The sequence below is a fragment of the Anas platyrhynchos genome, chromosome 14 (genome assembly GCF_047663525.1).
Source record: "Anas platyrhynchos isolate ZD024472 breed Pekin duck chromosome 14, IASCAAS_PekinDuck_T2T, whole genome shotgun sequence".
Lineage (NCBI taxonomy): Eukaryota > Metazoa > Chordata > Aves > Anseriformes > Anatidae > Anas > Anas platyrhynchos.
Window position 1 is genome coordinate 5,953,786 of NC_092600.1, and position 13,507 is coordinate 5,967,292.

General features: G+C 54.0%; 2 protein-coding genes across 2 annotated transcripts; one reads left to right on the plus strand and one right to left on the minus strand.

The window, feature by feature from the left end:
• Nucleotides 1-53: 53 nt before the first annotated feature.
• On the plus strand, nucleotides 54-5,223 carry MYOZ3 (myozenin 3). Its single transcript, XM_038186457.2, has 7 exons — nucleotides 54-261; nucleotides 1,087-1,173; nucleotides 1,265-1,419; nucleotides 1,607-1,675; nucleotides 1,768-1,912; nucleotides 2,067-2,238; nucleotides 3,869-5,223. The coding sequence occupies exons 2-7, from the start codon at nucleotides 1,143-1,145 to the stop codon at nucleotides 4,029-4,031; spliced, it is 735 nt and encodes a 244-aa protein (XP_038042385.2). The 5' UTR covers nucleotides 54-261; nucleotides 1,087-1,142; the 3' UTR covers nucleotides 4,032-5,223.
• A 366-nt stretch (nucleotides 5,224-5,589) lies between these two features.
• Nucleotides 5,590-13,474, minus strand: RBM22 (RNA binding motif protein 22). The gene is made up of 11 exons (XM_038186455.2): nucleotides 13,321-13,474; nucleotides 12,767-12,820; nucleotides 11,819-11,848; nucleotides 10,926-11,058; nucleotides 10,542-10,642; nucleotides 10,183-10,355; nucleotides 9,399-9,599; nucleotides 8,740-8,904; nucleotides 8,174-8,262; nucleotides 7,494-7,625; nucleotides 5,590-6,804 (listed from the first exon to the last, which is right to left on the minus strand). The coding sequence occupies exons 1-11, from the start codon at nucleotides 13,372-13,374 to the stop codon at nucleotides 6,674-6,676; spliced, it is 1,263 nt and encodes a 420-aa protein (XP_038042383.1). The 5' UTR covers nucleotides 13,375-13,474; the 3' UTR covers nucleotides 5,590-6,673.
• Nucleotides 13,475-13,507: the final 33 nt, after the last annotated feature.

Consider the following 13,507-nt stretch of genomic DNA (forward strand, 5'->3'; position numbering starts at 1 on the left):
CCACTCGGTGCCGGGGTGACACCGTGGCGGTCCCCAAGGGCTCACCCTGCTCCTCCCCCTTTCTCAGCCAGAAATAACTGCTGGCCTGCCGCGGGACCTTGGCACCCCGGCCGGAGCCCAGCACGGCTCGGGGCGAGCAGCAGGGAGCCCCAGGTGCCGCACGGAGCCAGCTGGGGCCACCAAAAGCTGGTGGCTGTGTCCTCGTCCCCAACCCGGGCAGAGCGCATCGCCCCGGTGTCACAAGGAGCCCCCCCTGGGCAGGTAGGGGGGGTGAGGTCCCAAATTTGGGTCAGCGGGTGGGGGGCGCGCAGGGCGTGGGGACAGCCGTGGGGTGGGGAGGGCACAGAGGGAGCGGGGAGGGGGTTTGGGAGAAGGGGTGAGGGGGTCCCGGGGTCTCCAGCCGAGGATGGGAGATATGGGACGTGGAGCTGGCGGGGAGCCCTGTGCCAGGCACCAGCCCTGGGGGGCCCTTCACTGCCCGGGGCTTTTAGGGGATGGGGACAGCTTCAGTCAGAGCCAAGAGATGCGGGATGCGCCCAACACCAAGCCCCCAAAACTCTCCGTGCTGCTTTCTGTGTCCCGGCTGCTGCAGGATATTTTGGGCGGGCAGCACAGGGGGGGCACCTCCATCCTGCCCCCGAGGAGAGGAGCTGGGAGCTGAGGAGCCCCCCAGCCCCATCAGGGGGGGGACAGGAGGTGTCCCTGCACCCCGGTTCACCCCACTGCCCGGGCTGGGCTGGCCGTGAAGGGTCGGGGCTGCGGGTCCTGCAGTGCCCAGGAGCTGAAAATAGCTCTGCTGAGTCGCTGCGGGGCTGTCAGCACCTCTGCTCGGCCTGGGGGTGCTGCTCCGAGCGGGGCTCAGCCCTGGGGACACCGGTGCTGGGGACATTTTCTGCCCTAAAGAGGGGAGATGCTGGGTGTGGGGCAGTGCTCTCCCCCACGGGTTAACGGGGGCACCCCTGGGCCCTGCACATCCCCGGGGGGCGTCGTGGGGAGCCCCCAAGCACCCGAGGTGGGGGAAAAGAGGTGACCCCAAGCACTGCTCCCCGTGCCCAGCCGTCACCCGCGGCCACCTCTCTCCTGCAGCCGGCCGGGAGCCGTCCCCATCCCATCTCCCTGCCCCAGGAGCGCGGCAGCGGGCGATGACCATCATGAAACCAGACCCTGGAGATGGTAAGTGCGTGAGGGGGGGGCACAGGGAACGCCACCAAACCGTGCGAGGGGCACCCGGCAGCCGTGCCACCCTCTCCCCTGGTGTCCCCAGCGCCCCGGCTGGACCTGGGCAAGAAGGTGAGCACGCCGCAGGACGTGATGCTGGAGGAGCTCTCCCTGAGCACCAACCGCGGCTCCCAGCTCTTCCAGCAGCGCCAGAGGCGGATGCAGCGCTTCGTTTTCGAGCACCCCAGCGGCTACAAGAAGGTGGGAGCCCAGCCCCGGGCAGCAGGGTGCCCCCTCCATCCTCACATCCCTTCCTCGCAGGGCTCCAGCGGAGCAGCCACGCTCACTGAGGCTAAAAGGGGAGGAGAGGGGACGGCTCGGCAGGGTGGGTGAGCACCAAGGGGGTGCCCCACATTCCCCCACCGACCCTTTTCCTCCCTCCCTGCAGCTCCCAGCGCCGGGTGGCTCGCACGGCACCGATAAGGCTGGGCTGGAGGGGACGGCGAACAAGCGGCCGGTGGGTACCCGGAGAGGCAGCAGCTCCCCCTGCTCAGCGGGACGGGGATCCTGCACGCATCGGGTGCTGAGCCCAGAGCCTTCCCCCCACAGGCTGGGGACGCTGAGGGCCAGCAGAGCTTCCACTCGGAGCTGCACGTGGCGGCATCGCCCCAGGGCGGCCCCCCGGAGGTGCCCAAGAAATCGGAGAGAGTCTTGCAGATGGGCAGAGTCCTCAACCCGGACAACCTGGCCCCAGGTGAGCGCTCGCACCCCAAAGCCGACCCTGCTGGGATCACCGTGCGGTGCCACGGGGACCCCCAGGAGCACCCCCCCCCCCAGCTCTGGCCCTGGGAGGAGGCCCCCCGCCCAGCTCGCCCAGCAGCAGCAAATGCCGCCTCTCCCCCTGGCAGGGTACTCGGGGCCCCTCCGAGAAGTGCCCCCGGAGAAGTTCAACGTCACCGCCATCCCCAAGGGCTACCGCTCCCCCTGGCAGGGGCTCCTCGGCGACAAGGACAAGGCTGTGGGCAGGGAGAACCAGCTGCCCCTCCGACCCTCCTACGGGGAGTTCCTCAGCTTCAACAGGTAAGGCTGCCCGAGCTGCGGGTGCCACCATCCGTCCGTGCTCCCCGCCAGGAGCAGCTCGGGGTGGAGGAGCAGCAGGGGCAGCCCCAAGCTCTCCGAATTTCCCCGGGTACCCGAGCAGCTGCTGGAAGCGTGGGGGTGCGGGGTTAATCCCCCCACAGGGTGCTCAGAGGTCACCAGATCCCTTCCAAATGGGATCTGGGGGGGCAGCACTGGGGCAGAGCTGAGGGAGAGGAAACCCAGCGGGCAGCCAGGGGAAAGCGGGCTGAGGGAAGGCAAGGGGAAGGCAAGGAGAAGGCAAGGAGAAGCCCAGGTGCGATGTTGGAGGAGCTGCTGTGGGTGCTCAGCTCCTTGCTTCCAGCATTTCTCCCTTTCCAGCCTCAGCATTTGTTTGTGGGCAGGGACCGAGGCAAGGGCACGGCTCTGAATAATGCTTTCCCCTGAGCCGCTTCTCCCCTCTCGCACGCTGCCGTTCTATTTCAAGGCCCGAGCTGTTATTTAATACAGATGGATGCTAATTTAACACCGAGCCTCTTGCCACCTCCTCTAATTCTTCACTGAGGCATGAAGACTCCGACAGCCAATCTGCTTTTAACGGGGCTTTTCATGATCTCCCAAGCTGGTGGCTTTTAACTCCCTCCTCAGTTCGTCAAATACCAAACGGCACAGAAACGCTTTTGGGAACAGCCCGGCTAGCCAGCAGCCAGCAGCCTCGCCTCGAGCTAGGTGAATCCCAGCACGGCCCACGTGTGTCCCGGGGCAAGGCCAAGTCCACCACCTCAACAGCAGCCGCAGGGAGGCAGGCGGCTTTAATCCCAGCTTTACAAATCCGGGCTGTGATGCAGGGACCCCGCGACGGTGTGCCACTAGAGGAGAGAGTGAGAACAAAGCCCTGCAAGCGCCCGTCTTTTCCCAGAAAGGAGGCTGTTTCTGGAGCAACCCCCCCCTTCTTTTACCTTTCCCCCGCTAATTTCTCGCTAGGACGCTGTTGCAAAACAGTGCCACATTACTCATGCTCCAGCAGCTTCCCAAGGCAAACACTCCCTCGTTGGGAGGTCAGCCGTGCTGCGCCGCTCCAAAACCAACATTCCTGGCGGCCGGGGAGCTGGCACTCCGCACATTGCTCCGGGAAGGGATGACAGCTCTTGCCCCCGCACTGCTCCTCCTCTTAGTCAGAGGTGGAGAAGCCGTCCCAAAAGGCTGGCTGGAACGGGGGCCAGGAGAAAGCCTGCACATGTGCTAGAGCAATCAGGAGGCAGCAGGAGGAGCCTCGGCCCCTGCACAACACATTAGCTGCAGACAAGTCGCTGGTGGGTCCATCACCACCACCTGCTCTCCTAATCCAAGCCCTCTCACATCTCTGGCTGGTGGCAGAGCCCGTGGTGAGGCAGCAGCATGCTTCCCCCCTCCCCGTACAGCCACGGGCGCTCACGCACCCAGAGCTGGAGCTGAAGGGTGCTCTGAGCAAGGGAAGCACCTTGCGGGGCGAGCAGCGGCTGTAACAGCATCCTGGGGGGGAAAAAAAGGGGGTGGTCGCTTGTCACGGCTATCACTGATTGCTGCTGGGCTCCTCGAGATAAAACACGCTTTTTCCTCTCTGTGATGTGCTAAGTTCACTTGTCCTCTGCAGGACTCCCACCCCGTTTGACAGAGCAGTGCTCAGCGATCTCTTCTACGTGCCCCCCGCTGAGGTGGACCCCCTGAGTGGTCTGGAGCTGCTCGCCCAGAGACGCAACTTCAACAGAGTGCCGCAGGGCTGGGCGCGGGTCCTGCCGGAGAGCGACGAGCTGTAGCACCCCCCGCTCCCTTCCCCGGCGCCGCGGATGCTTTTCTCGCTAGACTCAGCCATAGTAGGGGAGAGGGGAGTGAGTGTCCTCGCCCAGCATTTTGGGAAAGCCAAGCTAGAGGTCTCGGATCGTCCTCCTTTTCCTCGGGGTTTGAACAAGCAGCGTGGGGCCTCGCTGCTGCTGCGCTGGCACACAAGCACTGCTCCGACAGGTGGTGTCCCCGGGGAGGAATTCCACCCGAAGGACATGGAAAGGAGGTGAGGACTGCAGGACAGCAGCAGGACGAGCAACCAGAGGCATCAGCACGTTAAAAGCAATGAGCTGAGGCTTGGCTGGACAACAGCAAGGATGAGCTGGTCACCTGCCTGCTTACTGCGCTGCCCAGACAGGGAGGGGAGCACTGGGAGCTGGAAACTCGTGCCACTTTTTCCAGAAGCTCCTGGCTAGCATGTGACTGCTGTTTTTTGGGCTTCCCACCTGCACACCTCGCTCCAACATCTCAGCCCTTCGATCCTCCGGTGCCAGGTTTGCTTCATACGGCCGGTCCACAACTGCGCCAGTCTGAGGAGTCTGAAAGAAACTGCTGGGGGATTTGAGCAACTTCAAGTTGGGGAAGGAAAAGCAGCGCAGTCGCATCCCTACAGCAAGCACGGACTTCTTAAATGCAAAAATCAGCAGTGGGGATTTGACTACACAGTTTTTTTTCAGCGGTGGGACATGCAGCTAGAAGTTCGTAGGAGAGCCAGCAAAAATTTAGGGAAAACCCTGCCAGCCGCTACCAAAGATCCCTGACACAACACGCTTTCTACAACTGCTTCTGTCAAGTTCTTCCTGTCACCCTTATTTAGTCCTGTGAAACCAGGAGCACTGGGATAAAAGTATTTTTTTCCGCCACTGTGGTTAAACCAGGTAAGTAAATTTTGTGGTAACGCTGCAGTTAATGGCTGCCTTGCTTGTACAGCGCATTGTAATGCCGTGCAGAGAGATTCCCAAGCAGGGATTCTGCTGCGACAACACAGCATTGAGGCAGGACACCCGCATTTCCCTGTTCTTCCCACAGAAGCATGAGGGGATAAGCAAATGTAAAGAATAAAGGTCTAGTCCTCTAATATTAAAAATTTGTGATGTACGACTGCTGTCCTGTTCTAAACATACCTCTCGTCCCTCTGTCCATCAGCTGAAGAACACAAACACCTCTGGGGAACCTGGTTGCAAAATAAATAGCTGTAATGCACACCTTGCTTGCATTCAAGTCTGTCTGCAGTGCCCACAGGCCCTGACTGGAGCCTTGGGGACAGCGCAGCAGCACACAGCACAGCCCTCCTGATCCCCCAGCGCACCTCAGCCCCCCCAACACTGCCTGGGCTGTCTCTTACCTGACAAAAACCAATTACCTGTGCCCACAGCTCAGCCCTTTCTCCAGGGAAGGACAGCTTGTGCTGCAGCCCTGCCGCTGGTGCCATGGACCCCCTGGCACAGCCCGCTCCTCACCCCGGCTTTGGCAGCAGCCGAAAAAATCAAAGTCCTCAGCCGCCCTGCTCCAGGAAGCAGGGTTTAAGCAAAGTGTTGAAAAACTCATGTATTTAATGTATTTTTTTTTTAAACAAGCAAAGGAGTCTTCAGAACAGGTCCATCATGTTTTGCTTTACAGAAAGATGCCCACAGATGAGTTACATGAAAGCAGCAGACATACAGGGATCTCAAACTCCTCTAGCCATGTGCCCGTACATCTTATTCAATGCCAGGCTCCATGCAGTTGCTCCTACACAAACGCTATAGTTGGAGCACAGAAAGGAAAGTTTCAGGTCTTATCAAATCAGAAAGGTGCTGGATCCATCCCAGAGTTTAAGAGGAGACTCTATCCAACTGCCTTGAAAGCCCTGATCGTGTTCTGAAAATGCACAGGATGAGTCTGCAGCTGTGCTGTGCTGCTGACAGCTGCAGGGGGGGCACACGAGCACCTTCTGGGGAGCATCAGCAGGTTAAAACTGCTAACTTGTCACTCCAGGTCACGCCTGCAGCACCAGGGGGCTGCTTGCACAACCCAACTTTTCTTGCTCGGGACACGCAGGATTAGAAGTGAAGCACCAGAAGGTTTTTTTCTGTTACAAGTCTTTAAAAAGTAGGGAAAAAAATAATTCTGTGGCGCTAGTAAGGCAAAGCCATGGGTTTGGCACATTGACAAGCTTGTTTTTCAGCTCTTCTTCAGTCCTGGCTCAATGCTACACGATTAATAGGTCATTAGGGTCACAATTCAGTGGCTACTTGACACAGAGAAGTCTCTCGTTACACTTAAATAGTCCACAGTGTTCAGACTGAGGATATCAAACGGGCTTGAAGAGGGTTTGGTTTTTGTTTTTCCAGAAGTTTATTTCAAAAGTGTGCAAATGGGATACACTACGAGCACTTAATCCTGGTACACCTGATCCACAGCCCCCCCTGACAGCCCTTCTGTCTGCCCCCCACCCCCCGGTACTAAACGAAAGACCCGGGCTGCATCGACGGTAACGGTGACGCGGAGCTCAGCCTGCCCAGCGTCTGCAAGCAGGGAAAGAAGGCTGCTCTAGCTCACCCACAGCTCAACATACGGCACTACCATGGTAACTAGAAAATGACATTTACTTAAATGACAAGGGCGACACGATGTGCTAGGGGCTGCTGTGCTTTCCCGCGTGGGCACCCATCCTCTGGGGATCTTGGGACGGGTAGTGAATGGGGCCCGGAGCTCTCATGAAGGGAGGCGGCGGCCCCATGGCGTGGAACATGTGTGGTCCAAAACCTGCAGGAAGAGTTGTCGCGTTGAGACACAGCACGAGAGCAAACCCCACAAATGTCCCGCTGTTTGAAACTGCCGATGGAAACTGTTTAGCCACCAGCTGCAACTCAGAGAGGCGCCCAACTCCCACAGTTCCTCAAATTCCTTCCCTCTTCCCAGAGGAACGGGGAGCAATCCTTACCCAACACATTCCTAGTCACAGATATGAGCTGGTGGGGGACTGGCACGGGTGACTATCTAAATGCTTTATGGGATTTATGGGATGCCAATCTAAATGCTTTCTGCCCAACTGTGGAGCAACCAAAGAGTCTGACATCCCACAAAAAGCCCTCCAGACAGATGCATGTGCACAACCACAGGCTTGTGTTCAACCAGCTGTGGAAATACCCCCTGAAGTTCAGGTCAGTGCAGCGTTTACACAGCCAGCAAATGCCCCAGGCAGGTGTGAATACCCATACCAGGGATCTGTAACGTGCCTGAAAACTTGCAGGTGATTACCTACCACAACAGGCAGCTCAGTTTAATCAAACTGTGCTGACAGCTCCTTTTATGGCATTGTTTCAGCCTGTATCATCAGGAAAAGCAGGGATGCCTCACTGCTGCAGTTAGGCTGAGCAAGGAGGAGCAGACCTCCAGCCCGCTGTGCTGGAACACCAATTTAGAAACCCTCATCAAAGAGGAAAAACAAGTACCTGGAGGTGGTGGCGGAGCAATGCCAGGAGGTGGTGGCAAGGCAATGTTCACCACAGCTGGAGGGCCACTTGGAGGTAGGTTGAAGTAATTTGCAGAAGCCTCCTCTTCTGCAGCTGGAGGAGGTGGGAGAGCTGCAGGAAAAAAAAAACAACAAACACATACTGTGGTTATGGAAAACCTCATCTCTCCATCAAGAAATGCAGGCACATCTGCCTCCGAGGAGGAGGCACAACCAATTCCTCCACAAGGGCAAACTGCTGCTGCTGCCACACGTTCGAGGTGGAGCAAGGAACAGAACTGCACCAACCCCCTGAACACTCCCCACTTTACTCCAGCAGAAACCAGCTTTGCTTTTTCCTTCACACAACACTCAATGAATTACAAAAACGTGAACAGCGTGGGTTGCCAGTATCTTGGACCTGAGTAACGTTAATTAATGCAGCCTTAACTTTTCACTCATCACATGACAACCTCTCTTTCCAGCAAGAATTTGCTTCTAGACAAAGTTCGTTTCCCGTGCCAGGTTTTATCTGCTGCAAACCCACAGTCAGTGACTGCTCTGGGCTCACGAGTGCCTCTAGTGTCCTGACTTTAAAATGTTCTCAGAGGCTGAACACCAGCCTTTCTCATGGAAGCAGGTCAGCATGAAACGTTTCAGCGATGAAAACCACTCCCTTACCTCCGGGAAGTCCTGGAACTGGTTCCAGCTTTATCCCAGATTCTGTGGTACCTTCTTTGTCCTTCTCTTTTCCTCTTGCTGCCTGAGACCTAAAGAACAGACAAAAATTTGAGAAAAAGGATAAGAAAAGGCAGGATAAGCAGATATTTATACTGTAGTGGTTCCACATTATCTAATCTGGATCCATTTCTTCAGGCCAAGGACGAAAACCTCATTCCCAAAGATGGCTGATACAAAGTATGCAAATAACGTTCACAAGGCCTGGAGTAGAAGCAGAACTGTGAAACTCATCCAATGCCCTCAGCCAACGCAACCCTTACACAGTTTGTGTCATACCCAACACAGATCCCACTACTGAAAGAAAAACAGACTGCAAGAGAACCCCAACTGTGTATCAGCTCAGCGCCTACTTCAGCTTAACGTCCAACCCAGCTCCTCAGGGCTGCATAAACTGAACAAAGACCCACAAAAAATGAATTCCGTTTAAGAATCGAGCCCCTGAAGACAGTGCTCACAAGGCATCTGAGAAAGAGGTAACGAGTGTGCACACCTCCCACCCCACTCACCTTCCCCATTTGACATTGAGCCTGCGGCCGTTGACGATGAGCTTGTTGAAGGATTTCTCAGCAGCCACTTCTGCAGCTTGCCGGGTGGCAAACTGGATGAAAGCACACTGCTGCCTCTGCACCACAGTTATCGTCCGAATTTCCCCAAACTGGTAGAAGTGATTTCTGCGTGGAAAAACATGCATGTGAAATCCTGTTCCTCCTAGCTGCAGGGTAAGGTTTTGTGTGATGAAATCGATATGATCACATCCTTTCTTTTTCTCCATCACCACTTCTGAACAACCACTACTAATCAAGTCTCTTGGCTCCTGTGTGTCATTATGGAGCAATAAAATCACTGCAGCAGCTTTTCTCAGCGGTTGGCTAGGCAGAAGGTATGGGGCCTTGTTGTAAAGCATAACAGTACCCCCAAGAGCTCAGAAGAATGACTCATCGTTAAGATTTCTCTCTTAATCAAAGCATTTTGAAGCACGCCTGTTTATCTGTTCTCCAACAAGCTGGTACTCCTCTCTACTTGCCCACCAACCAGTTCCCCATTAAGGAACACTGAAAGCCAGTGTTGTTTTTGTTTTTTTTCCTTGCAAGACAGATTCCCTCCCTTGAAGATGAGCAGCAGCCAAAGCATCAAATACAAAGGCAACACAGCTGCACCAACACACCTGAGATCTGATTCAGTGATGGTATCTCCGAGCCCTCCGACATACAGCGTAGTGATGGTCTTGTCATCAGGAGGGTCCAGTCGAGGCATGGTCGATGCTCGTTTCAGAAGCTTATCAGCCACGGGATCGTTAATTCCATAGTAACGATCTTTGATGTTCTGATCAGCCAGAGGATCATCTGGATCTGTAGGCTTCTCGTGCCTAAGGTTCAGCAAACAAAGCATTTTGTAACACCTGTCACAGCTGCATCAGGTTGAAGTGACTACAACTGCTCCTTTCCCCTCTAAAGAAAGTCTGGTTTATAACCTTGTTGACATAAACAGGCCAAAATGCAACAAAAAGCCCCAAGAGCTTAGACTGCAGCTAACAACACGCTGCAGGCAGGACCGCCTTCAGCTCTGAATGAATGGCACTTCTGAGAGCCGAGCATTCAGTACCACAAAACACAAGAGCTGGATTTCAAACGGCCTCTTGTTCAAACACAAAGACCTCTGACGGAGGGGACTGATGCCACGAAGGGACGAAATGAACTACGCAGAAGAGCTGCAGTCACTGCTTTGGCCAAACACTACAAAACCACGCAGCAAATGCCTCACCACCGAGCCTGTCACAACAAAGATCCATTCAGTGGTGCTGCACGCCAGCTCCTTCAGGTTTCACACTGACCCCAATAATCACTGCATTGTGTCCTCTACCCACTGCAACATTTCCTGCTCCTCAGTCCCTAGGGGAAGATGTATCTGGCCACAGGGAACACATTTAACTGTTTGAAATGTACGTGTACCTGTAAGGACACTCTTCTCCTCGCTTGCATTCTCCTTTAACCCAGAAGGAGCAGATGTGAGGACGGTTACGTTTGTAGTACGGCGTGGTCCGTGCCAGCTTCAGCAGCATGTCACTGGTGGAAGTCGCTTTTCCTAGCGCGCCCACTGGTCTGGTGCCATCAGAGTTGGCTATCTACGCAGAAGTTAAAAGACAAATACTGTATAATATAAAAACATCAGAAATAATGCACAGAATCAAAGGAAGAACGTGATTTTAAGGTGACTCGGTTAATTCTTTTTCAGAGAAAGCGCATTTGGCCCCTTCCCTCCCTCGTACACATCCACACAAACAGAATGTGATTAAACCACACTTTCATACCTCCCGTTCCATGTTCTGGGTGTAATACTCTTTATTGACATCAGATTTAGGCATTTCATCCTTAAGGGAGAGTCCTGCATCTCGGACTTGGATTGGCAAACCTAGAATTAAACAAGCAAAAAATCCCTATGAAGCAGAAACCGAAAGAACAAAAAATAGCTCCTACATCCTGCATCAGCCAAAGATAACTTATCTACTGCCCAGGTACACCAAGCTGTCCCTGAACCTTGGAAGAGATCTGATCATCAAGACTTGTTCTTCTCAAAGTCTGTCTGCAGACAACCACACCAACTTCATGCACACATTTAAAGCCATTTCACCAGCTTTCATTTCAGAGGCAAGCAGAACTGCTGCTTCTCTTAGTTAATGCTTTTTGGTACTCACCATACTCCAGGTCAAGCAGGCAGGTCTGACAGACATTCTTCAGCTTGCTGCACGTCTGGCACACTTCTGTTTTCTTGAAGCGCATGCGAACACCAGGGCACCAGCGGAACACTGTGAAGGGCCTGGCACAAATCTGAGAGACAGAAAGCAGAGAACTGAATCCCAAAGCACTGAACTTACCATTCAGGGTCTTGCATTATTAAAGATAAATTGGCAGTTATTTGTAAATTGAACAGTCAATAGAATAGCAGCAAGCCCAGGGAGAGGTTATGGGACTTTTGGTCCAGATAAAAGCCACTGCCCTCTATGTTATCTGCAAGAAAGATGCATCTGCAGCTGATGAACGTGCAATCTGAGGAAGGAAAGCACGATTTCTTCTCAAACCTTCTCCCCACCTCAGGTGACAACTGACAAAAGAAGCAGGGATGGACCTTAACTTCCATCAAGCCACAACAACTTTAAATATTTCCACCCCTCTCAGAAATAAACCTGGGTTATTTTTAACAGTAATCTCTAGCTGGCCAAGAATGACATGTTCACAGCAAACCCTGAACTCCAGTTATTTATGCACCACTTAACAATGAAAAGAAACTTGCAACAGAAAGTACTGAACATGTTGAATGCTGCAATACCTTTAAATAAAGTACAATGAGATTAGCAAAACCTAAAGATTCTGATAAACACGAGCAAACCTGAGGTCTGTCTGACCAGTATTTTGACTGTTACAAGAACAGCCACGTAACAAAGCAGATTGTTGACTGACCTAAGATGTTATGCAGTTATGTATGCGTTAAGATGTTAACCCAGATAAGCACTTTCCTGAAGGCAGCAGGTATTTTATAAACATCACAACATATTGCTCCTAGACGTGCTTCAAAACACAACAAACATACCTTGCATTCCTTTCCATACTTCTCTTTGGTCTGAAACATAATCAAAATCAAAAAAGAAAACGTGAAATATCATTAACTTGACCAAAAAAGACACAAAACATCACAGTTACAGCACCGCGTCCTCTCCCTTACATGCTGCACCAAGGCTCACCCACCCCCGTGTTTCGTGCTTAAGTGGAATCTTCCTTGGATGGTGAACAGGACAAAAATAATCCTAAGAAACTCTCAACCCATTTTAGAATCACTCGTTTAAACAGAGTATGACGCGCCTTGCTTCATGTACTAGGAGAGGTGCAAATGAAATGGAATATTAATAGCTATTTTTAAACAAAGGTGATGATGTAATTATCTAAACCAAGTACACGAAAACAAACCACTTCTGAACCCTTGTTTCTATCAGCAATAAAATTTTGTTTCTTAAAAACGCTGTAATAGCTCTCAGCAAAATTTGTGGAAAGGAAACAAGGAGAGAATCTAAACCCTCATCCTCAGTAACTGGCCTGAGCACAGAGAAAAGCGGCACAGCACAGCCTGACTCAGCCTGAACGGACAGAACCAAGGTCAACAAGGCTTTAAATGACTGCCAGGATGCCTCCCTAAGGCAGCCTTAGCGTACCTTCACGGGTACAAACCCTGCACATCACAAACTGTGCTCATCTATTCAACGTTCCTGCACACAATTTCCTGGTCCCAGAGCTTTGTTTTCTGCTGTTTCCTGCCACCTTCCTCCCCTTTTGCCTAGCTTATTCCTACATCCTGTGCCTACCACCGCGACATGACACATCAACAAAGGTATGAGCTAGATCCTGCTGTTCACAACCAGCTAATTGGGAGTGCAAACAGCTCAACCTCCTGTTTTCCAGCTTATTTTTGCTCTCAGAACCGCAGAGTCCCAGGGCAGACATCCGTGACCAGCCCAGCACAGGGCTGCTGTCACCAGGCACGTACCATGCGAATGTAGGGGTTCTCTCCAAGACATGTCTGGCACAGAATAGGGAAATCCTGAATCGAGCAGGAAGAAAGAAAACGTGGAATTAGCAACAAAATCACCGCCACAGGGCTTTAATCACCTCCTGTGCTCACACACCTGACTGCCACCCACCTGAGCACTGGGAGGGCACCAAAAGGCCGCCCTCAGGCACAGCCCCGAGCCCCCACCCGAATCCCTCTGGTGAGAGGCTCACAGCAGGCTGGCTGCTCCTGGTTTTCCCCTTTTTCCCCCAATTTTTCCCCAAATTTTCCCCCTTCTTCTTTCTTTTTCCCCTTTTCCCCTGTCAGTGCCCGTCCAATTTTCCCCTTATTCCCTTTTTTCTCTTTTTTTTCCCTTTTCCCCTGTCAGTTCCCGTCCCTCCCTGTCTCTGCCCTCCCCCCCCCGCCGCCCCTCACCCCCACACCCCGGCCTCGGGCCTGCCCCACGCCCCCAGCCCCACCCCGGGCTGTCCGAACGAGCCCGTCCCCGTCCCCCCCTGTCCCCCCCGGTCCCCCCCCGTGGCGGCGCTCACGGCGTCCTCCCAGTTCTGCCGGTTGTAGGTGTTGGAGCCCAGCGACGTCGACATGGCGGCCCCCGCGCCGCTCCGCCTCAGGGGGAGGCGGAAGTGGCGTCACTTCCGGCGGCGCGGCGGGAGGGGCTGAACCATTGGGGCGAGGGGGACGGAACCATTGGGACGGGAGAGGGGGGGACGGACCCAT

Bases quoted from the DNA above. Each gene is read 5' to 3' on its own strand.
- MYOZ3 (XM_038186457.2), top strand. From the start codon at position 1,143: ATGACCATCATGAAACCAGACCCTGGAGATG. The intron at 1,174-1,264 runs GTAAGTGCGTGA...TGGTGTCCCCAG, and splicing joins GAAACCAGACCCTGGAGATG to CGCCCCGGCTGGACCTGGGC. The intron at 1,420-1,606 runs GTGGGAGCCCAG...CCCTCCCTGCAG, and splicing joins ACCCCAGCGGCTACAAGAAG to CTCCCAGCGCCGGGTGGCTC.
- RBM22 (XM_038186455.2), bottom strand. From the start codon at position 13,374: ATGTCGACGTCGCTGGGCTCCAACACCTACAACCGGCAGAACTGGGAG. The intron at 11,059-11,818 runs GTATGTTTGTTG...TCTGTCTCTCAG, and splicing joins AGTATGGAAAGGAATGCAAG to ATTTGTGCCAGGCCCTTCAC. The intron at 7,626-8,173 runs GTAAGGGAGTGG...TTTTTCCTGCAG, and splicing joins AGTTCCAGGACTTCCCGGAG to CTCTCCCACCTCCTCCAGCT.